General features: G+C 37.8%; 1 protein-coding gene across 1 annotated transcript in view; it reads right to left on the bottom strand.

Moving 5' to 3' along the window:
* Nucleotides 1-27,136, bottom strand: part of LOC102878532 (zinc finger protein 658B) — an 85,569-nt gene that overhangs the window by 6,620 nt on the left and 51,813 nt on the right. The window contains 4 exon segments of the mRNA XM_006906199.3: nt 13,838-13,933; nt 14,546-14,672; nt 18,229-18,287; nt 22,011-22,151. Coding sequence (XP_006906261.2) covers nt 13,838-13,933; nt 14,546-14,672; nt 18,229-18,287; nt 22,011-22,151 — 423 coding nt within the window.

Raw genomic sequence — 27,136 nt, 5'->3', positions numbered from 1 at the left:
ACTCACTTTGTTTTGCAAGTGTTTTGCTTCATTTTAAAAGAAATCAACTGGAAATTGTAGATAGAGCATTATGAGTGTGGTAAAAAAGACAATGCTGTACTCCAATCATGTTCGAACAAAGGCCTAAAAGGCCTTAGCACTATATCAAGACTAATGAATGTTCATTTAAATGTTATAAAGTTAAAACAAAATGTCTTACATATGTGTATATATGTTTTATAATTTCTTATAAGCAACTTGTAAAAAATTGATCACAAAGTAGCTTCTACAATGTTTTTTGTATAATTTATATTTTTATAGGATTCATTCCTAAAAGTGGAAGTGTTAAACTATATACATATTTTAGACAGTAATATCCATTATCAAACTGCCCTCCAAAATAATTTTCATCAATTTGCATTCCTATCAGCAACATAAAGTACGTCTTCAAACTCATACACATTAACATCATTCTTAAATCTTTGCCCCTACAAGTAGAGTATCTCATTATTGTTTTAATTTGCAATTATCTGATTATAACATTGAGCATTTTTATACATTATCTTTTATACACATTTTGTGGTTTCTTTGGGGATTCTTCATTTGTATCATTTATACATATTTTAATTGCACTGTGGATCTTCTTTTAAGTGATTTATAGAAGTAATTTATAAATTTAGGGCATTAAGGTTTTATAACTATTTTTTCTCTCAAATCATCACTTTTTACTGTCATATGGTATCTTCATTTATAGTGCTTTTGATAAATTTTTAAAAAATTATGAAGTCAAACCTCTCAATTTTCCATTATAGAGTCTAGCCTTGATGTTATTTTAAGAAAAACTTTCCAAAAGCCAATCTTATATAAACATTATCTAATGTTTTAAGAAAATCTCTGCACCACTGGTTTGAAAAGCTACTTTTTAAATTCTCACATATACACGGTGTATTTCTGTATTTTATTGTTCCACTGATCTATTTCGCTATTCTTACAGCAGACCAATCTCCCTTATAAATAACAGGCAAAATTCTTAAATATTAAAATCGAATCAAGCAGTACATTAAACAAATAATACACATGACCAATTATGCAATCCAGAATAGAAAAATAGTTCCCTGAGAGTTGTTGTTTTGATGAAACTAAATTGAAAGTTTTAGAAAAGCAGCCTAAATACATAAATATGTATTTAAAGTATACATAAATATACATATAAATATATAAAAAATTTCCTAACAATAGGAAATCCTTTACCATAAATTGTTATAGAGTTCTTTTATTAATAGCTATAGAAGAAAAAGTAAAAAATGAGAAAAAAATAATTGCCTTGTAAGATGGTGAAAATATATAAAATCCAAAAGTCTCTCCTCATTAAAATACATACATACATACATACATACACAAAGCTAGGAATGGAAGAAAATGGACACAGTTAGTGTGAAATACCTGAAATAGTCCCATGATGTCAGAAAGAAAAAGAAAAAAAAACAGATAGCAACTGTTCAAAACGGATATGGAAATTATGGTCGATAAAGTAAAATTGAAAATGAGAAAAGGTAAAGGGAGACATAACTACTAGAAAGAACACTATATCTAGCAAATAGTTTGCCTTTGCCTTCTCCTCCTAGTTACACAGGAAACTGCCTGCCTCTCCCATCCTCCCTTTGCAGCCATGTGACTGAATTCTGGCCAGTCAGAAGTGATAAATGCCGCAAATGCTCCTTCCAGGCTGGTCCATTAAAAATGACTGGAGAGGTCCTCTCTCTCCCTCTCCCTCTCCCTCTCTCTCTCTCTCTCTCTCTCTCTCTCTCTCTCTCTCTCTCTCTCTCTGTGTGTGTGTGTGTGTGTGTGCGTGCGTGCGCACGTGCACGCGTGTGTGTGTCTCCTCTCTCTTACTCTCACTGACTGGCTTCAGAGCACCTAGCAGAGGACTCCAAGGTCCTTAGAGATCATGAAGACAAATAACCTAACCACAAAGAATGGGTTAAAAATATGAGCAGGTAATTCACAGAAGAGAAAAACTAAATGGACAATGCATTTCTGGGAAAATGCTCAATCTTACTAAGTAAATCAAAACAACTCCAGGAGCATTTCTCTCCCATCATACTGGCAAGAATTTAAGTTAGACGATATCAAAAACAAACAAAAACAAACTGGAGAATATCAAGAGAATAAAGAAACAGAAACTCTTACTCACTGTTAGTAGAAGTATAAATTGATACAATCACTTTTAAGAACAATTTGAGTATCTAGTAAAATAAAATATGCACTCCTATGCCCCAGCAATTTTACTTCTAGGTACAAATCCTTGACAAACGTTTATATGCATGTGCATGGAAACATACCATGCTACTTAAGTGAGATACAAAAAAATGGCAACAAGCTAAATGGCCTTCAGTAGGGAAATGTTTAAATAAAATGTGGTAAATTCAAAACATGGAATACTATATAGCAAATAAAAAAAAACAGAACTATATTATATGTAGACTCATCAAAGATAAATCTCAATGTTGAGTAATAAAAGCAAATTGCTAAACAAAATGTAAAGAATACTACCTATGAAAATAAAACTTTTTTTTACAGATGCATGTTTACAAGAAATGTTTTTAAAATGAACTGGAAGGACATGTATCAAATTCATGACTATGGTTTCTGAGAGCAAGAGGTATATGAGGAAAAGTAAATTAAAAATGAAGAACAAAGGGAACTTGTACTTAAAATAGTTTATCTCTTTATCAAAAAATAAAAATGTATCAAAAATTAACAATTCTGGGTGGTAGATATTCATTATATTATTCTATATGCTTTCTTATATTTTTAACTTTATCAATAAAAAAGAAAAAATATTTCCTATTTTAAAACTTGATTCTACATTCTGAAAGATAGCACATTACTGGGAAAAACTGACCCAAAATGGTCAAGACTGAGAAATACCTTAATAAAATGATTTTATAATTAAAGAATCATCTGGGAGATCAACAGATATATATAAAACTACCTATACATAAAGGAAAAACATCAAGCTGGCATCAGATTTCTTCATAACAACATTCGACACAAGTACTAAATAAACTATACTATTTTAAGGAAAAAATGGCCAACTATAAATAAGGTAGAATTTGGGGGACAATGTTTGTATGAGCTCTTTTTAAGGAAACTGCTAGAGGACAAACTTCAGCCAATCAATAGATGTCTAGAAAAAGTTCAGCAAAAGGACTAGGTGAAAACATTGAATATATTTAACTATAAAACTAAGACTAAGTGAAAGGTTGGGATAAATGTGACAAAACAGCATGTAAATATAATATGCTTTGACAATAAAAAAAAAAAGCACATAACTAACAAAATTGGAAAAAGAACATAGGAAGTAAAATAAGTGTATTCATCTATAGCTGGTAAAAGTCAAAGACTAATTTTTAAAGTGGACCAATCAAGTAATAGAAAGAATAAATATTGTCTACATAAACAGGAGTATAACCATGAAGATAAACACTAGAACAAAAGAAAAAATTTCCTGCTTATTATAAAAAGTGAAATATTACATGACAAAAAAAGGGCTAAGAAAACAAATGTTAAAGTATCTTTTTAAAAACTATACAACCAAAAATTATAAAACCATATAAGGAATTAGCTTAAATGTATCAAAAATGCAATTGGACTTTCACTTATAAAATTGAAATGATATTCAGGTTGGTTCACAAAGTGAAACAATTCTATATTGCATATAAACCCAAATTTAAAACAAAGTGATTCTACAAAGTTAGAAATAAAAAAGGCAAGGAAACAGATTCTATCCAAGGGCCTTCAGAAGCAAGGCAGACTGTTGATATCCTCATTTTTGCCCAGTAAGACACATATTTAACTTACAACATTCAAAGCTAAAATAATAAATTTGGAACATGGAGGAGTGAGAGAGGTCCCCAGATCTCTCCTGTTGAAACAACAATAAGCTGAACATCTAAAACTCAATAAAAAACACCCTAACTGCACACCAGCATGTCTGAGCATGGGATCTGCACATAAGAGCTACTACAGGTCAGAACCGCGGGTGTCGAGCAATGGATTGGGAGCAACGAAGAAGCTGCCTCTCACAGCCACCAGAGCTTCCTGTAGGAGGAGGGGGAGAGGAGAAGATGCGGCAAGTTCCCTGAACAGCCCTGCTTGGGAGAGCAGTGAGCTCCACACGGCCGGTGGCGGGGCCCAGTCATCAGGGCAAAAAGCAGAGAAACTGGACAGAGGAGAAACAACAGTTGACTCTTACCCGCCACAGTGGCAAAACCAAGGCTGAGCCAAAGTCACCATCCTCCAACCCAGAGGACCCTTCCACCCATATCCTCTGAGACTGAACACCAAGGAGCCCCAGGGGAATCAGAGCAAACACTATCTAATCTGTCGCTAACACTGATAGAGACTGAGACTGAGGGTAGTGAGCGGGATTAAACATCTATAGGGGAAAAAAGGCATTATTAAGGCTTTATATAAAGCAGAGATCCAAGAGGCTTAGATGCCACCTACTGGAAACCAAAAGAAAAGAGGCTTTTTTGCAGCCTAATAAAGAGAGACCTTTATATAATAAATTTTCTTTCTAGAAAAAAATCAGAATACACTTCTGTTAATGCCCAGGCGGAGATATAGTCCATTAAACACCATGAACAACCAAGGTGACAAGACATCTCAGAAAAGAAAAGAGAAAAATCTCCAGAAAATAAGCTTACATTCATAGAAATATGCAACTTAAATGACATTCAGGATGGTATTTCTGAAAAAACTCAATGAGATCCAAAAGGATTCATATCAATAATTTCAGGAATTGAAAAAACAACTAAATGAGCAGAATCAGTTCTTTAGCAAGGAGATTGAAACCTGCAAAAAGAACTGAAAGACCTTCTGGAGATAAAGAACACACTGCAAGAGTTGAAAAATGAAATAACAAGCTTGGGAAATAGAGTCGAGCAAATGGAGTAAAGGATCAGTGACATCGAAGACAGAAATCTAGAACTATATCAGAAGGAAGAAGAGAGAAACCAAAGAATGAAAAATAATGAAAGAGAAATACAAGAACTAGCTGATAACAACAGGAGAGGAAACAAGAATAATGGGCATTCTCAAAGGGGAGGAAAAGGAGCAGGGACTAGAAAGCATTTTCAGACAAATAGTGGATGAGAATTTCCCAAATCTAAGGAATGAGCTCCAAGACACATTGTATTAAAATTATCAAAAATCAATGACAAAGACAGAATTCTCAGGGCAGCCAGGGAAAAGAAGATGGTAACCTATAAAGGAAACCCCATTAGATTATCATCAGACTTCTCAGCACAAACCTTACAAGCCAGGAAGGAGAGGAATCAAATATTCAAACTATTAAGTGAATGGAACTACCAGCCGAGAATAATTTATCCAGCTAAGCTCTCTTTTAAATCTGAAGGAAAAATTAAGACCTTTCCAGACATACAAAAATTGAGGGAATTCTCCACTCCGAGGACTGCATTACAGGAAATAATGAAAGGGGCCAGCTAACCTAAAGCAAAAAGACAAAAAAATACGTAATTAGGAGAAAGGTGTCTAGCAGGCTGATAGAAGCAGAGGAGTGCAACCTTTACTAAGAATAGAGCATTATAAGTTTACAAAATAAGAAGAGATTTGCTATAGCAAGATAGTAATGAATGTTCAGTATACATAGGGACAAACTGAGACAATGACTGAAATGGGGAGGATCCAAAGATCCAAATTCACAAAGGGAAATGGAGACAAGGCACATGCAGAAGAAAATGGATGACTGTAGATATATATAACTATCCTTTACGTATTCATAATGGTAACTACATGGCAAAGATTAAGAACGGAAGTATAGAACATAAAACAAGGACCAGAGGGAAAACTTATACAAAGCCCAAACAAAATAAATACAACAGAAACAGAAGGACAAGAAAGCAATGGAAACATCGAGCTACGAGAAAGCAAAAGATAAAATGGCTATAAGAAGACCTCATATTTCAATAATCACCTTAAGTGTAAATGGACTGAACTCACCAATAAAAAGGCACAGAGTTGCAGAATGGATCAAAAAACAAATGCTGCCTCAGGAAGACACATCTCAGTTCCACAGACAAATACGGACTCAAAGTGAAAGAGTAGAAAATGATATTTCAAGCAAATGGCATTCAGAGAAAAGCAGGAGTAGCAGTACTATCAGATGAAATAGACTTCACAATAAAATGGGATTCAGAGAAAAGCAGGAGTAGCAGTAATATCAGATGAAACAGACTTTACAATAAAAAGAGAAAGATACTGAGGAACACTTCATAATAATAAAGGAAATGATGCACTAAGAAGACGTAACACTTATTAATATCTATGCTCCCAATCATCCAAACAAAAAATCAATAAGGAAATAACATCCTTAAAGGACACATTAGACCAACTGGACATAATGACATATATAGAGCCTTTCATCCCAAAACGGTTCTTCATGCATTCTTCTCTAGTGCACATGGAACATTCTCAAGGATTGACCACATACTGGGACACAGAGATAGCCTCGACAAATATAAGAGGGTTGAAATCATACCAACCATATTCTCTGATCATAATGCTTTTAATCTAGAGATCAACTGTAAAAAGAAAGCGGGAAGAACCACAAATACATGAAGATTAAACAACATGCTATTGAAGAATGACTAGGACAGAGAAGAAATAAAAAGAGAGATCAAATGATAATGACAATACAACATATCAAATCTTTTAGGACACGGCAAAAGCGGTCATAAGAGGAAAGTTCATATCATTACAGGCCTATCTCCAAAAACAAGAACGAGCCTAAATAAATAACCTCACGCTTCATCTTAAAAAACTAGTAAAGGAAGAACAAATGAAGCCTAAAGTCAACAGATGGAAAGAAATAATCAAAATTAGAGCAGATATAAATGAAATTGAAAAGAAAAAACAATAGAAAAAAATAAATGCAATGAAGAGCTGATTCCTTGAGAAGGTTAATAAAATTGACAAACCCTTGGCTAGACTCACTAAAAAAAAGAAAGGACACAAATAAATAAAATCAGGGATGAAAGAGGGGAATTTATGACAGACGTCACAGAAATACAAAGGATCATACAAGAATACTATGAAAAAGTATGTAACACCAAATTTAATAACCTAGAAGAAATGGACCAGTACTTAGAATGATACAATCTTCCTAGACTGACTCAAGAACTGGAAAATCTAAATAGACCGATCAGCAGTATGGAAATTTAAACAATCATCAAAAACCTATCAAAAAGTATAAAAGACAGGACCAGATGGATTCACCAGTGAATTCTTCCAAACATGCAAAGAAAATTTAATACCTATTCTCCTCAAATTCTTTCAAAAAATTGAAGAAGAGGTAATACTTCTCAACTCATTTTATGCGGCCGATATTACCCTGATACCAAAACCTGGTAAAGATAAGACAAAAAAAGAAAACTACAGACTGATATCTCTCATGAACACAGATGTAAAAATCCTAAATAAGATACTAGTGAACCAAATACAGCAACATATTAAAAGGATTATACAACACTATCAAGTGGCATGAGGGAGGTAGATGGGGTGAAGGGGGTCAAATATGTGGCGATAGAAACAAATCTAACAATGGGAGGTGAACCCACAGTGTAAATACATATATGTCTTACTGTTAAAGTGTACAGCGGAAACTTATTAGATTTCATTAACTAATGTCACCATAAGAAAATAAATAAGTAAATTCAAAAAATTAAAAATAAATAAAATAAAATAAAATAGTTGTTTTAAGCTATTAACATTATTGTAATTTGGTATAGCAGCAATAGGAAACTAAGATAGAAATAAAGCTGGTAAAACCATTCTGATGGGGATGTACTTAATCAGGAATCCACCCTGAATATAGAGCCTCAACAATACAAAAATACATATGTGCAATGTTAGTCATTGTAGCATTGTTTGTAATTGTGAAATATTACAAACAACCTGTCCACATGTCAGAGAGTAGTTGAGTATATGATGATAATATCTACATAATGGAGTAATTTGCAGCTGTTAAAAAAATGAGAAAGCTCCCTAATAACTAATATGGAGTGATTTCCTACATACATAGTAAAGTGAAAATGCAATATGCAAAAAGTATTTATGGCATGCTACTCTTCTGTAGCATACAAGATGATACAAGAAACTACAAAAGATACAGGAAACTACATATATATCTATCTGCTCAATTGTACGACAGAAACAAAAAGGACAAACCTGAGAATAACGGGATTGTTAATCTACAAAGGATGGGTAAGAAATGGGGTAGAAAGAAGTAGAGAATACAAACAGGATAGTAGGGATGAGAAGGGAGCAACACTTTTCTGAGGATATATTTTCAAAGAGCTCTGATTTTATTTTTGTATTGCATAATAATGTTTCAGATACCAAAAAAAATAAACATAAAACCAATCAGGATGTTGTAGGAACCCAAAATAGAATACAAACAGTAACAAACGAACCTAAAATAACTAACCTAAAGTCGCTTTGGAAAACAGTATTTTGACTGAATACTGTCAGACTAAAGATCAAAAAAGAAAAAAAACAAACATATACAAGTAACAGAATCTAGTTAGTAAATTTGTTTCTCATAGAGAAATAGATTGGAAATTCTGAAATTATTTATGTGAATATAAAATTGAGCAAATAAGTAAATATGCTGTTTCTCATTGTCATAAAAAGAAATTACAAATAAGTAAAAGAGGAAGGCTACAATAAACCCTGTGGAGCAAGATTAGAATCAAGGTATCAATATAAACTGACAGTTTTAATATATAAGAAGGTAAGGCAGAAACAAATACAGAGTGTGTGTGTATGTCTGTCTGTGTATGTATGTGTGTGTTAGTATACACACATGTAATGGCTCAATGTGCTGTGAGGGCCCAGAAGCTAATGATATCCTAGTAGCACTGAGTACATCTAACACCCAAACCTTGGTTTCTAAACATCATTTCCCAATTAAAGGAACCAGGACTCTCTGGAGAAGTGGTTGATTCAAGGCTGCGGTAATAAAAACAAGATGAATCTGGAAGATGGTGGAGTAGGTAAACACTGCTTGCCTCCTCTCATGACCACATCAAAATTACAACTAAACTACAGAATAATCATCATTGAAAATCGCCTGAAGTCTAGCTGAACAAAAGTCCTATAATTAATGATATATAGAAGAAGCCACCTAAAGACTGGTAGGAGGGGTGGAGACACAGAATGGGCTGGTCCCGCTCCTGCGGATAGCCATTAAAAACTGGAAGAGATATTTTGGCAGCAGAGCTCCCCTAAGAGGAGCGACGGGTCCCAGCCCCACACCAGACTTCCCAGCCCAGGGTTCCAGCTCCAGGAAGAGAAGGCCTCACGAAATCTAGATATGAAAATCAGCGGAGATTTTGGCTGAGTGAAAGGGAGGGCTGCGGGAGTCCCAGGCATTCCTCTTAAAGGGCCTACACGTGGACTCACCCGCTGATGGACTCACTCTGGGCTCTAGCACTGGGGCAGCAGCTAAAAGACACCAGGGATATACGGGGAGGAACTGAGTTGTCTGGCTTCAGAACAAGGGCTGGAAGGGAAGCTTTCTCCGAGACAGAAATACTGGGAGAAGCCACTGTTTCTTTGTTGAGCCCTCACCCCCCAACCCAGTGTGCAGACACAGGTGGCCACCATATCTGTCTTCATCGACTTGTCTAACACTGGTCGCCCTGCCCTGGTGTTTCCCTGCAAGCCTAACCAAGCCACTTTTAAGGACTTCTCCATACAAATGGCCTGTCTTGGCTCATGCTATGGACTTTCCTAAAGTCTCTCAAAGTTTCACAAAACCCAAACGGGCAGAATCTGGCCTCGGCCTGGCTAAGCAGCCTCAAATCTGGCACTAGCAGCATCCAGCCTCAGTTCATGGCTTGGCCTCTCAAGGCACATCCAAGCCCAGTGTGGGTGGCAGCCATCTAAGGATTGCTTGGTGGATCTTGCCAGGTCACCCCAGGCAGGGTACAGGCTGCAGCTGAACTTGGCCTGCAGCAAAGCCCCTCCAAGGAGACCCCGACCTGCAGACCCAGTGGCTGGCTTCAGTCTGAGCTGGAGTACAACCCAAGGTCACATCTGAGAATGATACACCCAAAGGGCAGACTGGGCAGGCACCAGAGCCCTACTAAAGTGAATCCTGCATTGTAGGGTCAGCCCCTGTACAACAGCTCCTCCACTATAGTCACAGGCCAACCTCACAACTAATCAGCCCAAGGGGCAATCCCTCTAGCTGACATGCAAATAGCAACCAAGGGCCAACTACAACAGGAAGGCACACACAACCCATACAAGGGACACACCTGGAGCACCCAGCTCAGGTGACCAGGGAGACCATGTCACTGGGCTCCAAAGGACACCCACTTACTACATAAAGCCACTCTACTAAGACTGGGAGACATAGCAGCCCTCCCTAATACATAGAAACAAACACAGGGAGGCAGCCAAAATGGGGAGACTAAGAAATATGTTCCAAATGAAAGAACAGAAAAAAGCCCCAGAAAAAGAGCTCAACAAAATGGAGACAAGCAATCTATCAGATGCAGAGTTCAAAATGCTAGTTATAAGTATGCTCAATGAACTTAGGGGGAGAGAAGATGAACTCAATGGGGACTTTAACAGAAATAGAAAACATATAAATGGAGATAGGAAACATAAAGAATACAGTCAGAAATGAAGACTACAATGACTTAAATGAGAAATCAACAGGAGATTAGAAAAGCAGAGGATCAAATCAGCAATTTGGAAGGTAAAGTAGCAGAAAACACCCAATCAGAATAGCAACAAGAAAAAAGAATCTTATAATCTTAAAAGAATCTTATGAGGGTAATTTAAGGGGCCTCTGGGACAACATCAAGTGTAACAAAATTCGCATCATAGGGATATAAGACGGAGGGGAGAGAGAGCAAGGAATTGAAAAACCTATTTGAAGAAATAATGATGGGCATAGACATACAAGCCCAGGAAGCGCAGAGAATCCCAAACAAGATGAACCCAAAGAGGCCCGCACCAAGACAGGTCATAATTAAAATGCCAAATGTTAATGACAAAGGAAGAATCTTAAAGGCAGTGAGAGAAAAGCAGTTTAGTTACTTGCAAGGGAGCTCCCATAAGACTGTCTGCTGATTTCTCAACAGAAATCTTGCAGACCAGAAGAAGTTGGCAAAAAATATTCAAAGTGATGAAAAGCAAAGACCGACAATGATGATTCGTCTATCCAGCAAAGCTATCATTTAGAATCAAAGGACAGATAAAGAGCTTACCAGACAAGAATAAAGCTAGAGGAGATCATCAGCACCAAGCCAGTATTACAGGAAATGGTAGAGGGACTTCTTGAAGAAGAAAAAAGGAAAAAAGATAAAAAATATGAATAATAAAATTGCGATAACTACATATCTATTAACAATGAGTTTTAACTTAAATGGATTAAATGCTCCAATCTAAAGATAGGGTGGCTGAATGGACAAGAAAACAAAACCCTTACATATGCTGCCTACAAAGACTCACTTCTGATCGAAAGACACACACAGATTGAAAGTAAAGGGATGGAAAAGATGTTTCATGAAAACGGAAACAAACAAAAAGGCTGGGGTAGCAAACAAACAAAAGGCTATAACAAGAGACAAAGAAGGACCCAGTAATTCCACTTCTGGGTATTTACCTGAAGAAACCCATAATGCTGCAGTGAATCCATATGTTCATTGCAGCATTATTTACAATAGTTAAGATATGGAAGCAACCTGGGTATCCATCAGTGGATCAATAGATAAAAAAGAGATGGTACACATATACAATGGAAGATTACTCCGCCATAAAAAAGAATGAAGTCTTGCCATCTGCAACATAGATGGACTTAGAGGGTATCGTGCTGAGTAAGTCAGATAGAGAAAGACAAATGCTATATGATTTCACTTATATGTGGAATCTAAAGAACAAAATACACAAAACAAATGCAAACTCATAGATACAGAAAACATTTTGATGGTTGCCAGATGGGAGGGGAGTTAAAGAGGTGGGTAAAAATGGAGAAGGAACTAAGAATACAAATTAATAGTTACAAAATAGTCATGGGGATGTAAAGTATAGCATAAGGAATATAGTCGATAATATTGTAATAACTATATATGGTATCAGATGGGTACTAGATTATTGGTGTGCACTTTGTAAGTTATGAATCACTATGTTGTATCCCTGAAACAAATATAATATTGTATGCCAACTGTAATTGAAAAATAAAAATATATTTAAAAAAAATATGAATCCGGACACCTGGAACCACGAATGAAGGAAGGATGTGCTCACAACATGGATGGGGGCATGTCAAAATGTCAAAGAAACCAACCTGAAGATCTCAACGGTCAAAGTTGGAACAAATTGAGCAACAAAATAATGATTCATTGGATTTACCTCAGAGAAAAAATAAAAATCCATGGTTCCATAAACACAAAGAAATAATTGAATATACAACTAAATGGGAGTGAAGGAACAGCTCTTCCCTACAGAATGATCCTAATTAATATACATAAAGAAAAGAAGAAAATGGAAAAATTAACATTAGGTCAAGACCACGGTAATAACTGCTGCAGATAAGATCTAATAAGCCAATGGATGCTAAAATTAGTGGACAAAAGTTTTAGAAGATACTGAATAGTCTCAAAGTATCTCCTACAAAATACTTATTAATTACAAATAGAAAAACAGTATCCTTACAATGTAAAAACAAGGCAGACACCACCTTCACCAAATCATCAAAGTTAACATCATGAGACTCATCAACATTATGAATCCCTTGGTATGATGCCCTGAGAAGACACAACATTATTTCTGTGGCACTCCTTTCAAAATGCATTACCTCAATCTAATCATAAGAAAACATCAGATAAACCCACATTCAGTGGAAGCAGATATAATGAGCCATTTGTCCAGAGTAAATCATATCTGAAGACTCTGGGAATTTCTCCCAGAAGATGAAATTAACAGATTACCTAAGTGTCTGAATGTCTTAAGAGACAGATAATTGATGAGGAGTTGGAAATTGAGTAAGGAATATGTATGTAAAAAGTTAAGCAAAAAACAAACAAACAAACAAAAAAACCCTAGTAATTATTAACTATAGGCAAAATAAAAAGTTGTACAGAAAAAATAATCTTGGTATCTGCACAGCATTGCTATGACAATCACTTAATGAAAGTTACTATCAAAGTTATACATGCACATTGTTTAAAGAGTCAAGTAGTTTTAAAAGGCTTATTCTTTAAAAAAAAAAAAAAAAAAAGGCAGTCTCTTGCCTTGTTTCCCAGTTTCCTTCTCTCTAAAGGGATCCACTTTCTTATCTTTTGCAGTTTCTTCTGGTGTTTCCTTCATGTCTCTAATAATTATTTTTATGTTGCCATTTCTTGTTTTTTTTCTAGTTTAGTCTTTATCCAATATTTTCTCACCCAAAAAATTAGAATTTAGTATTTGTTTATACTGAATCCAAAACAATATTCACAAATAACACTGATAGTAACTTTCATAAAAATAAAAACTCTAAAAAGAAATCTATAAATGTATATAATTCTGACTATAAATAGGAAAGAAGAGCTGGGAAGGACTGGGATTCTAGGTATAGGTAGAAGTACTATAGAGAGTACAATTTGATAGAAATAGGAAGGAAAAAAAACAAGGTATGAAGTTTCTAGGGAAGTAAATGCTAAACAGATTTCAGTTTCCTTCGGAAACCAGGGAAGCCTCAAGTGCAGGGCAGCCTGCTCGTGATCACTTGGGTTGGCACCTTATAATAGCCCTCCCCGCCCAGTTCCCCATTACTCACTTGTATATTGACCATCTGACATCTCTCTTTCCACCATCCAAGGTTCCTTCCCTTGCTCCAATAAGAAGATTATGTTGGGCTTAGAAATGGAGAGTCCTGTTTACAGAAGAAAAATGAGAGCAAGAGAGACAAAGAGAATATGCTATAGCTGTTCCAGCACTCATACTCAATCTCTTGGTTATTAGGCAAGAAAGTACATTAGAGGAAGGGCTAGAGAATAGAATGATGCTTATATGAAAGATGAGGAAGATGTAGCTTCTTCCATAGCAATGGTTCTCAAACTGCTAGAACAGAAGCACCATCACCTAGGGACCTACTAGAAATGCATATTCTCAGGCCCCAACTCAGATGTACTGAATCAGATATACCACAGAGGTTCTAAAACTTTCATGGGCATCAGAATAATTTGGAGGGGTCACTGAAACCCAGACTGCAGGGCCTATTTCCAGAGTTTCTGATTCTGAATGGTCTAGAGTGAGATCCCATAATTTGCAATTTAACAAATTCCCATACCATACTGATGCTGCTATTCCAAACCACAATTCTACAGCAAAGGGAGCTATTCATTTCTAACTCTACAAAACTACTTCAAATCATTTTCTGGGAACAGGAAATAGAAATTCAGCTAAGCGCTTCAGATAGTCCCAATGGAGGAAGCAAAAACACCCAAAGGAAAGATTTTGAATAATGGGGAAGAGACATCCTTACCAAGCCATACCAAGTTCCTGTAGTTCTCCAACATGACATCTCTGTATAAATCCTTCTGAGATGGGTCTAGCCATTCCCACTCTTCTTGGGAAAAATCTAGAGCCACATCCCTAAAGGTCACCAACCCCTAAAATTAAAAATTAAAAATTTATTTGCCAAGTGCTCCATATAGTCCCAGAAAAAAAGGAAGGAAAAGGAAAAGGAAAAGGAAAAGGAAAGGAAAGGAAAGGAAAGGAAAGGAAAGGAAAGGAAAGGAAGAAAGGAAGGAAGAAAGAAGGAAGAAAGGAAGGAATTCTATCAGAGTTCCAATCTCTAAGTGGTCCAAGGAAAATAATTATTGGGGAACAAGTACATGCCCAGGTTTGTCAAATATTTTGAGAGAAAAAGAGAACTATCAGAAACAGACTTACTCATTGAAAATTATGCATTTTTTGAAATGAAAGAGAAAGGGCATATACACAGGAAAAAAATTAGCTTATAGCATGAACCGAGTTTTATGACATGAGAGTACATGAACAAAGGCTAAATTTTATGTTACATCTATTAAGCATCAAGACATTCTTATAGGGAGAATTCCTTTATATTACCCAAACAGGAATATCAGATGGCTCAGAGTAGTGAAGGAAGGTCTTGAATTAGGCTTTAACAATAGGTCTAAAATTCAGACTTTATATGTAAGGAGAAACTTCCAGGAGTGTCTCTTGAAGAAATAATGAAATGTATGTGAAGAAATTTAGATTGAATTTTCACTGGAACATTATATAAAAAAATCTGGAAAAAATGTACATGTCCAAGTAAGAGTTTGAGCTATACTATAAGCTATATTAGGGGAAGGACATATGTTTTATAAGCTCATGTATATCCAGTGTCTATTACAAAACCTGTCACATTATAAACACTCAGGAAATATTTGCCACTTAATGAATAAATGGTGAAGTCTCCGATAATACATCCATATGAAGAGTACTCAATGCTTAAAAATGACAGAGTTCCATTTTGCAGAGAATGGCCTCATTTTGTATAAAAAAATAATAAAATATCAAATATAGTTATCCTACAAAGTAAGAATAGATGAATGTGGCTATAGAAAGAAAAAACACAACTACATAGTATTGTATAAATTCTGTGTGCCCCTCTACACTTCTCTGTGTCATGGGAGACTCCCTTTTCCCATTCCATTTTCAGTTGGGTTAATCCAACATGCAAGACATGGGAGGGAGGAAAGTGAGGTACAAGATTTATTCTCCTGGCTCCCTCCTCGCAGCAATGCCCACTGTGGTCTCTGTCCTTCAGTCAAAGGTCACAGTGGCTGTCAGGGGCCCTCTCTGCTCAAATATCTCTATCCCTGGGTTCAAGCCTACACTCAGTAAAGGAGCTCTGTTGTTATGAGCCCCAAGCTATAGCACTATCTCTTTGTAGCGTCTCTATATACTTGTAAATAGTTCCCTTTTGAAAGGTTTCTTGCCAGAACCCAGACTGATAAACATGTTGATCCAATGTACTTCTAGGATATGACCAGAGATCCCACCAAAAGCACCGCTAAGCAACTCTACTCCACTTCCTTAGTAAATTCACTCTCTCACTCCCCGACTATTTCATACTTTCTATCTCCCAAATCACCACCAACACCTCTCTGTTCTTGCTTTGAAATTCTTCATCCTCTAGCCCACCATATGTATTTATTGACCTGATTCTGTGCTCATTTTTCTGACTTCTCTCTGTTACTACAGATAAAACTCTTGGCTTCCTATCTAAGACCAATCCTTCCATTGTCCATACAAGAACACTATTACCCTCTCCCTTGTAAACATCAGGGAGATATCTATCACCAGTATTTTCTCACTTTATTGGAATATTCCTATCAGTATATAAGCTGATGCAATATCTTCTATCGTATAAATAAATTCCCTTCATGACTTCATTCTAGCTATTGTCCCATTTTTCTACTCCTCTTAATAACAAAACTCTTTCAAAGAGTTGTTTAGATCAGTGATGTCTAACAGAAATACAATGTGAGCCACATATATGTGAACTTTTTCATTAAAAAAATGCACATAAATTTAGTAAAATTTTTATTTAATCCAATATATCTAAAATGTCATTTCATCTTGCAATCGATATAAAATTATTAATACTTTATATTCTTTTTGGTATTGAATCTTCAAAATTTGGTATGTATTTTATACACATAGCGCATCTCAATTCATAGTCATATGTGGCTACTGGGTACATTATTGGACAGCACAGGTTTCGACTGACTCTAATCTCACTTTTTTTGCTTCTATTCTCTCTTGAATCTACTGCAATGATGCTTTCATCCCAACCACTCTATAAAGTAGCTCTTCTCAAGGGTATCAATAGCTTCCATGTTACCAAATCCAGTGTCCAGTTCTTGGTTTTCATCGTCTTCAATCTCTCTCAAAAGGATTTAACTCAGTAGATTATCACCTCCTTGAAAGATTTTCTACTCTTGACTTCCAGGACTCATACTCTTCTGGTTTTCCTTCCATATCAGTCTTTTCAGTCTCTTTTGCTGGTTCTTTCTCTTGTCAGTCTCTAAATGATGAATGCCCTAAAGTTGGTCCTTTAACTTCTTTCCTATCTACATTCACCGCAACCCTACCTTCAAGATAATCTCATTTTGTCCTCTGGCTTTAAATACACTATTGACTCTCAAATTCACATCTCCAGTCCTGAACTCCAGATATATAATCAATATTCCACTTAGATATCCAACAAATCTCTCAAACTTATTATAACTGGAACTCAATTCTTGATTTCTATCTCATCCCACCTAGTCTTTCCATCTCAGTAAATGGCATGACCATTTACACAGTTGCCCAGATCAAAAATCTCTGTAGTCATTCATCATGTCTTTCTTCCTCTCATATTTCACAACCGATCCCTAATCAAGTCTCTTATTTTCTATCTCCTATATATATCCTGAATCTCATCAGCTCCAATGCCACCACCAAGGTCCAGGCAGCTATCACCTCCCACCTGGATTACTGCTGTAGTCTCCTGGATGACTCCCCTGCTTCTACCCTTACTTCTCTTTTCCTTTTAAAACATAAATCAAACATATCACAAACATTCCAATGGTTCTCTTCCTCCCTTAGAACAAAACTCAAAGTTCTGATCATGACTTTCAAGGGCTTACATAATTTGTTCCCTACCTACTCCTCTGACTTCACAGTGCTCATTTGCCTCCAAGGATACTGGCTCAGTGTTAGTCCCATAACACATCAAACATGCTTCCACCATAGTAACTTCATACTTCCTATTGCTTCTACTTTTAAAGTTCTTCCCTAGATCTCCACAAACCTTCCTACTTTCACAGAGGTATTTCTTTGCTTAAATGTCACTTCCTCAGAGAGGCCTCCTTGACATATTTAATAAGGCACTTAATAATCACACTCTATCCTTTGTTTCACTTGTATTCATCTCCAACACAAAAAAATCATGATCCATCTAAAGAGAAGAGTTCTATTTCATCATAAATTTGAGCACAATACTGGGTAAAAGAGATACTAAATGTTTTTTTTTTAAGGATTATATGAACAAATGGTGGCAATAGAAAAGTAGAAAGAGTGCTTACTGGGCTATTTGTGACTCTCTCCGTAGTCTAAAGTCCTGAATATTGAAGTGGAATTTCTGGAAACAAAGCGAAAACATCAACTTACCTGGGACATGGACTTACAAAGTCCAACAGCCATTCCTCCTTCCTTCTTCAATTTTCTCTCTTAGAAAATAAAGTCCTGTGAAGGCAGAGTTAAGGAAGAAAAAAATAGCACACCAGCCCTATGTTGCTGATCTGAGACTTACACAGATAGAACTATTGCCCTTTTATGGTCCCCCTAGCCTCAGGCCTACTCCTTTCCAAGATCTGAGAAAAAGGCCAAAGCTGATCTTAACCCTTTAAGTCTTGAATGATATTAAGGACACATAGCCTGAACTCAACATAAGCTAAAGTCCATCCTATGGCCAACAAGGCAGTTTATAATCTGGCCCTGGCTGCCCCACATACCTCATTTCCTACCCTTCTCACTCCTGTTCACCCCACTCTAGGCACAAAGGTTTCCTTACAGTTCCTCAAACACTGCATACACTCCTTCTTCAAGGCTATTGTCTTTGCTTTTCCTTCTGCCTGGACATGGCTCACTCCCACTCTTCATCCTTATCTGTGCTCAGTTGCCACCACATAAGAGGAGCTTCCTTGAAAATTCTATCTAAAGAAAACCTCCCTTCCTTATCCAGTTTCTTTTTCCTTATCCAGATTTACTTTCTTCTTAGCTTTTATCACCATTGAGTATGTTACTTATTTTTTTCTGTTTTCTGTTATCTTCCCAATCAATAGTTGTCTTCTCAATCTAAGAGAGCTAGGATTTTGGGGTTCACTGGTGCTAGAATGCCAGAATCACGATAGGTGCTCAAAAACTATTTGATAAATGAATAAATCTTACTGTGCCTCAAAACCACAAAGGCACGTGCTACTATCCCCATGTTACCAACAAATGAAACTGAAGTTCAAAAAGCTTAAACAACTAACTCAAAGTCCTAAGAGTCGAACTGCAATGTGACTCAAAAACTGGTCCTTTTTCAACAGATCACAGTCTTAATGAAAAATATTCAACATAACATGAAGAATCAATGCCATATATTTCTTAGAGAAGCATCTTCAGAGAAGGCAAATGTTACCATTATTCTTCTTCAGAAATGCAGCCTGAGGCAAATATTGTAAAATTTTAACACTAAACCAGTAACAAACTCTACTGCCTCACAAATGTTTCTTGTCCTCTCAGAGCCAACATTTCTTCATTCTGAAAACAAGGATAGTTGTTTTGACCTGGAATTTAGGAGACATGACTCCCAATCTGTTCTACTCTGCACTAGCCAATTTAGGCTTTAATAAAGTTATTTCCTTAGGGCAATGTAGCTTGAAATTGTCCATAAATGCTTTTGCACGGAGAGGAGAATAGAAGTCTTTTTCTTGTCCTCTCAGAGCCAACATTTCTTCATTCTGAAAACAAGGATAGTTGTTTTGACCTGGAATTTAGGAGACATGACTCCCAATCTGTTCTACTCTGCACTAGCCAATTTAGGCTTTAATAAAGTTATTTCCTTAGGGCAATGTAGCTTGAAATTGTCCATAAATGCTTTTGCTCGGAGAGGAGAATAGAAGTCTTATCAGCATCTGGGAGCCCTAAGTAGCATCTGCATAAAAAAAAAAGTCTTTTAAATTTGTTTGCAAATAGCTGTGTATCCCTTGGGTAATATTTTCCAAGTTTGAAATGAGCCATCAGTCTCTGATAGAAGGTAGTGTTAGACTTGATTGAGCTTTACACAGCCCCCAAGCAAAGGCTGACTCTCCACTCCTTCACTCACTTGTTTACATGACCTTGGGCAAGTTAATCCATCTCTCAGAACCTTTATTTCTGTCAAAATTGCATGAGCCAACTCCTGGCATAAAGAAGTGTCACCCTTGTTCCTTCTTAGATTCTACACATATTTGGAAAGAAAATGAAAACATTTTTATTAACTGAGAAAATCAGAACGAAAAATTTAGCTCACTTGGTACATCAGAAAAAGAGCCATGGATTGGCCTCTCTCGACACCAAATATGGAAGAGTTTGACAAAGAAAATGCTAAAATCTCCAATTCTGCAGCCTAAGGAGAGGAAGACTGGGCTTTCGGGTGGGGCTTTCCTCCTCCATAGGAAGCCAATTTGAGGATGGTCTCATTACCAAGTCTTCAGACCGGGTCCTGTGACTCACTTGGGGACTGAAGGAAGAGACCCAGATTGTTACCATATCCCAAAGGTACCTAGTCCAAGACCATGGACAATCCTCTCCAACACCCTCAAAACCCAGGCCCCCCATTTTTCACTTTAGTAATTAAAAACAAGGGCTCTGGAGCCAAACTGCCTGGGTTCAAATCCTAGTTCTGTCACTTAACTGTGTGAACTTGGGCAAGTAATTTTAATCTTCCTGTGCCTCACAATCACACACTAGGTCACACGTACACAAAATTCTTACCCAGTCACACTCAAATACATGGTTGCACAATCACATCCATGTCACACACATACACAGTCGTATTAAAAGTAGAGATGATGATATACAATTACTCCAACAGAGAGACAGTCGCATAAAATCTCACACACTTATACACCACACAAGGTCACACATCCTGTCACAATTACTCATACAAAATTATACCTGCAGAGATAGAAGGGCGTGGGTACACAATCACACCTGCTGTCACACAGTTACATCCACAAGAGGCAAGTAAGTGGTCTAACATAATCACAAACACACAGATTCACGAAGCGACACACAATGTCACACTCGCAGTCTCTCACAAACCCATACAATAATAACATACCTGCAGACAGTGACACACAAACACACAGTTTTATACCAGGGACAGGGAGTCACAATCGTGCACAACTACACACAAACACACACACGGTGACACACAAGAATCACATGCTGTCACATCCGTAGCCTCTTATACGTGGTAACACAGTCTCCCCAACGACGCCTGCCTGACCATTCTACCCTAAGCCGATCCCTGACCGCTGGCTCTAGCGCCCAGCCAGGCCTAACTCACCCCCGGGTGCCGCGGGCTCCGAAGACCCGCCCAGCGACCTGACCTGTGACGTCGCCTCCCAGAAACCCCAGCGGGGCGGACAGGGGCGGGGACTGAGGCGCGCGGCATCCCGAGCTCTGTTGGGGGAACATCCAGCTGCAGGGTCCTGGACGAGCTACTCAGCTTTTCCTTTCGACTCCGCGAACCACCAGCCCCAGAAGGCTTTGCGCCGCGGCTTTCCCAGAGGGCCCGCAAGGCTCGCTTTGGTGTTAGCATTACAAGCAGCCGCGGCCTTAGGAGCAGGTACCGGGAGAGCTACGTGCGACCCTGGGCGATCCTAGTCACTCAAATGACCTTGAGCGACTGTGAGGAAATGGTGAAGCGGTGCGCATTCGTAACCGTATGCTTAGGTGTGGCGGTTTGTGTGTGACTGTCGCTGCACACTTTGGGCTTGCGCACCAGGGACGACGGGTTCTGTCAGTGCAGTGAGTTTCTGTATTTTAAATCACGTCCTGTGATTGGAGGTCGTTGTGTGACAGATTGTGGATCTGTCGCGCAGAGAATGTGAGAGTGGTTGTGGGTGTGTGAGCGAGACTGCGGCTGACTTCGGGCGTGACCGTTTCTGTAACTGTTGTTATCCCAGAGGTCTCAAGAGTTTACCTGTGACATGCAGTGAAACTTTGTTTCTAGTCTTGCCTTTAGGGTTGAGACCGTGGGAGAAGTCTTTGTGTGTGTGTGTGTGTGTGTGTGTGTGTGTGTGTGTGTGTCTGCCTCCAGACTAAGTGTTCTCCCTCACTCACCTCATCCTCACCCATCCCCAACTCCAGCCATGGGCCAGGTCACTGTTATCTTCTTTTTTATATCCTTTCTGTACTTGCACCTGATGTGATGTAGGCACAGAAGGGCAATTGGATTCCATTTGTAGTAAGATGTTCATTTGCACCAAGACCATTTATAATGTAGCCAGTAGCTCTGGATTTTCCCTTGCTGCTCCTTACACCTTTTCGCTTTACAACTTCAATTAGGGCCCAGATTTAAGAAAACTGCCCACAGTCAGGAGGACAGATGTGAGTCCCTAAGTGATGTTAGAGAAAACCAGAGCTGAACAGTAGATGAAGTGATTAAAATAAATAAAGAGATTTTATTCAGGAACTATTTCAGTTAGGGAAGAGAGACTTCATATAGAACTGGGCCCAATTCCAAACGCAACAAAAACAAATGGGAATTTATAGGCAAGGAGCAGGTGTGTGTGGGGGGCGGGGCATGTCAGTAGATGGAAAATTATTAAGAAGAGACATCAGGGGGGAATTCTTGCTAGACTGACCAACAAGATTCTTGCTGAGGGGAGGCCAGGATGATCATAAACCACCTGAGTGGATAAGAAATTTAATTAGATATTGTGATCACATATTCAGAACTCCGGCTAAACCGACTTGACAGAATTCTTGCTAAAACAGGGTGATGCAAAGGCAAACACTGAAGCTAAAAGGTTAAAGGCAGGTTGGGAAGAGTGTTCAGAGGAGCCCAGCTAAAGTTTGGTCAAGAAGAGTCTTTGCCAGTGACAGTTCCGAACAACGCAGCATTCTTCCCCATCCCAATCTCTGGAAGATCTGGAAAGTGCACCCAAGTCAAGATCTTGGTAAACAGGGATATGTGGAAGCAAGGGGGAAGTTCTTGAAACAAGAACCCATCCTTGGAGAGTAATCTCTCCAATCCCCTCCCCACAAAGAGCCCTCTGGCTGAAGCCAGAGTCATGGACAAAGAGAGTCTGGCTACTAGGGCTGAACTGATTTTCTTTTTTACTCTGTGAAATTGGGCATTGTTACTTTCAGAAGAAAGCAAGCAATTGTTTTTTTAAGGCTCTACAAACGTTTTATAGTTGGTTTGCTTTATGGGAAAATTTACCAGTTAAATATTATTTGGATGATAATTATGCTTTGGTAATGACAAACATATTAAACAGCTCTTCCCTGGACTTGATTATCATGCAGGTTAGAGATCATCTTAGGCATTTCATACTAAAATGCTAAAAATTTAAGATATTCCATTCTTGACTGGCAAGGTTTACCTTCAGAGAAACTTTATATATGTACAACTATCTCTTCATATGTCAATAATTGATCATAGGAAGACTTTTTGTCCTTTATTTATTTTTCTTATCTGAGACCACCAAATTCAACACTGGTTTGACTCAGTCATGTCCAGTAGAGTAGGGCATTGGTCTTCAAAGTATGCCCACTAAGTAAGTAGTTATACTGCAAAAAAGAAAAGAGGTAGGACTGTCCATCAGAGCCAAGAAAGCAGAACTACACTGGGAATTTCAAACAGGAGACTAATTACAGGAAGTTAATTACATAATATTGAAGGAATGAAACAGAAAAAGGAGGATACTTCAGGAAGCAGCTAAATGCCCTGGAGCTTGGAGAAAAAGGGTAGGAGGTGGGTTTACTAGAATCTAAGATCTCTGAAGAATCTTGGGCTGGCTATTAATGGGGCTAGGTGGTCTAGTGCTGGTAAAACAGAGTCTGCAGGCCAGCTGTAGCCCTCTGTTGCTAGAGAGATGCTGAAAAACTGGAAAATAGAAGCAAGTTTTTTCTCCCTTCCTGCCTTCCAATTTCCCTTTAATTCCTCCTTTGGCAAACTAAAACAGTATGCCAGCTAGCAAGGGAGACTGCAAAATACCTTTGTCAGAGTGCCAGACCAAGCATCACAGAATAAAAGCATACTTGGAGCTGAAACAATGACAGGGAAACGATCACCACACAATCCTTTTTGTTTTTTAATAGGTTTATAGGATATTTTCCATTTACTTTTTTTTTGTATTTACGTTGTACAATTCAATGAGATTTTTTTTTTCAGTTATAGTCAGCATGCAATAATATACCAGTTTCAGTTGTATAGCATAGTGATCAGAGATCCACATAACTTACAAAGTGATCACCCCACTAAATCTAGTACCCTTCTTCTCCCTAACATATTTATTACATTATTAACCATCTTTCCCAGGCTACACTCTACATCTCCATGTCTATTCTGCCACTATCCATTTGTACCTCTTAATCCCTTTGCCTCTTTTTGTCTTCCCATTCACCCTCCCACGTAGTATCCCTAAAAATATTCTCTGTATCTATGAGTTTATTTCTGCTTTTGTTGTTGTTGTTGATTTTGTTCTTTAGATTCCACATGTACGTGAAATCATGCAATATTGGTCTTTATTTGACCCATTTCATTCAGCGTAATACCTTCTAGGTCCATCAAAGCAATACCTTTTTTCATTCCCTCCTTTTAGTCTGTGTGTCTTTTAATCTGAAGTGAGTCTCTTGTGGGCAGCAAAAGTAGGGGTCTTGTTTTCTTATCCATTCAGCCACTCACTCTGTCTTTTGGTTGGAGCACTTAATTCTTTTCCATTTGAGGTACTTTTTGATGGGAATGTAGTTATTACCATTCTTTATTCCTGTTTTTGATACATGTTTTTTCTTCTTAAAAAAGTCCCTCCAACATTTTCTGTAATACTGGCTTGGTGATGATAAATTCCCTTAGCTTATTTTTGTCTGGGAAGCTCTTTATCTGTCCTTCAACTCTCAATGATAGCTTTGCTCAGGATGGGAGACCACCTAGGAATACCAGGTGCTGTAGGCATTAAAAAAAAAAAATTATATATATCTAAGGTAAATGACAGCTTTGCTGGATAAAATATTCTTGGTTGTATATTCTGGGTCTTCATCATGTTGAATATTTTGTGCCAGGCCCCTCTGTCCTGCATAGTTTCTTTTGAGAAATCAGCTGCCAGTCTATGGGTGCTCCCTTGTAGGTAAGTAACTGCTTTTCTCTTGCTGCTTTTAAGATTCTCTCTTTGTATTTAACCTTGGACATTTTAATTATGATGGGTCTTGGTTTAGGCCTCTTTGGGTTCTTGGTTTTGAGGACTCTCTGAGCTTCTTGGAGTTTTATGTCTATTTCCTTTACCAGGTTAGGAAAGTTTTCCATCATTATTTCTTCAAATAGCTCTTCGACATCTTGTTTTCTTTCCAGTAGCATATGACATGGATATTTTTACATTTAATAGTGTCCCATAGGCTCTTTAAATTGTTTTTACAGTCTTGGCTTCTTTTTTCTTGCTATTCCGATGGAGTGTCCTTGGCTTTCCCATTCTTTATATAGGTCATTTGATTCTCTTCTTTATTCATTCTGTTTGTTCCATTTAATATACTTCTCATCTCAGATAATGTGTTCTTCATTTCTGACTGGTTCCCTTTTATAATTTCCATTTCCATTTTTGTGTTTTTTATCTCTTTGTCAAAGTTCTCACTGAATTCATTTACACTTCCCCTAAGTTCATGGAGTATCTTTATAACCAGTGTTTTGAAGTCTGCATCTGTTAGATTGCTTGACTCCAGTATTTCTGGGTCTCTGTTTTCTTTCATATGGTTTCTGCTTCTTTGTCCTCCCATTTTGGCTGCCTTTCTGTGTCTGTTTCTACGTACTAAGCAGTACTCTTAAGTCTCCCGGTCTCATTTGTGTGGCTTTCTGAAGTAGGTGTCCAGTGGCACAGTCCTGAGAGGGGTTCAGCTACAAGCCAAGTTTAGCCCCAGCCTGTTAAGATTCAACAAGCAATCCACAGATGCTGTGCCTACAGTTGCCTCAAAAGGCCACGCCAGAAACCGAGGCCAGCTGCCACCAGTGTGAGTCTAGGCACTGCTCAGCAAGGAGCACCTGACTAAGCAAGGACACACCTAGATGTGTCTTAGGTGGGTCCACAAGTTGGGGGAGGTGGAGTTTCAGTAAATCCTCTGGGCAAAGCAACCTGTGTTATCCAGTTTGATGATGTCTCTGCAATGGTGGCACTCAGTCTTCGCACTAGGAGGGGGGAGTGCTCAACAGGGAACAATGGATACCGCCGGCACTACTGTACTGAGCAAGTCTCGCCTCAGCCCTCACTCTGACAACTCAGTGTCCCCCTGTAAGTCCTGGCGCCCACTGCCCAGCCACTGGTGCTCAGAGCAAGCAGGTCTGTCACTGTGAAAGTCCGCTCGCGGACACAGCCCCTTTAAGAGGTGTCTGCCACTGCCAGTGTGATGGCCTCTGTCCCACTCAGCCGCTGGAAACAGGGTAGCCCCGTGTCCTCGCTCTGTCCTACCTTTTGCTGTTGCAGGGTGATTTCTTAGGTTTCTCCCTAGTTGTATGGCTTGTTTATCTAGATCCCAGGTGATTTTCCTTGCTGTTTGCTCTTTGTTTCTGTCACAACTTTGATTTGGTCGCCAGAGGGATGGACAGAGTCTCTATCATCTATGCCATTTTTTTTTCTCTCCAGCACACAGCCTTCTTAAATTTGCTGGAAAGTAAATTCTTATACTTTTCCAAGTTCTTTTTTTCTTCCCCAAAACTTTTCTTCACAATGTTACCATGTTCTTATAAAAAATGACAAAAAATGGTGCATATCTAGTAATGGTATCTTAATAACAAAGCAATACAAATTCTGAAATAACTTAATATGGAGTACTAATCTAGTTTAATATGGAGTTACTTGGATGAATTCATATTGTTACCTATTCTGTTGTAATTTATATGATATATGTTTTCCCAACTTTGTTACTATCTAATGTAAATATTTCATGGTGAACTACTTATTGCCCCCATGACTTCATGGTGTGAGTCATGGTATTTAATAAACTATTATGTACATTAGTTATTTTTTTTTAATTGAAGTAGAGTTGACATATAACATTATATTAATTTTAGGTATACAACATAATGATTAAATATTTGAATATATTGCAAAATGACCACCACAATAAGTCTAGTTAACATCTATCATCATACAGTTATAAAAATTTTTTTTCTTATGATGAGAACACTTTAACAACATTTAAATGTGTAATACAGTATTATTAACTATAGTCAGCATGCTGTACCTTATATCCCCAGGACTTATTTCTTTTATAACTTGAAGTTTGTACCTTTTGACCCCCTTCATTTTTTCCACACCCTCACCTCACCCCT

This window comes from Pteropus alecto, unplaced genomic scaffold, assembly GCF_000325575.1.
Source record: "Pteropus alecto unplaced genomic scaffold, ASM32557v1 scaffold122, whole genome shotgun sequence".
Classification (NCBI taxonomy): domain Eukaryota; kingdom Metazoa; phylum Chordata; class Mammalia; order Chiroptera; family Pteropodidae; genus Pteropus; species Pteropus alecto.
This window is presented reverse-complemented; position numbering and strand designations above follow the sequence as displayed.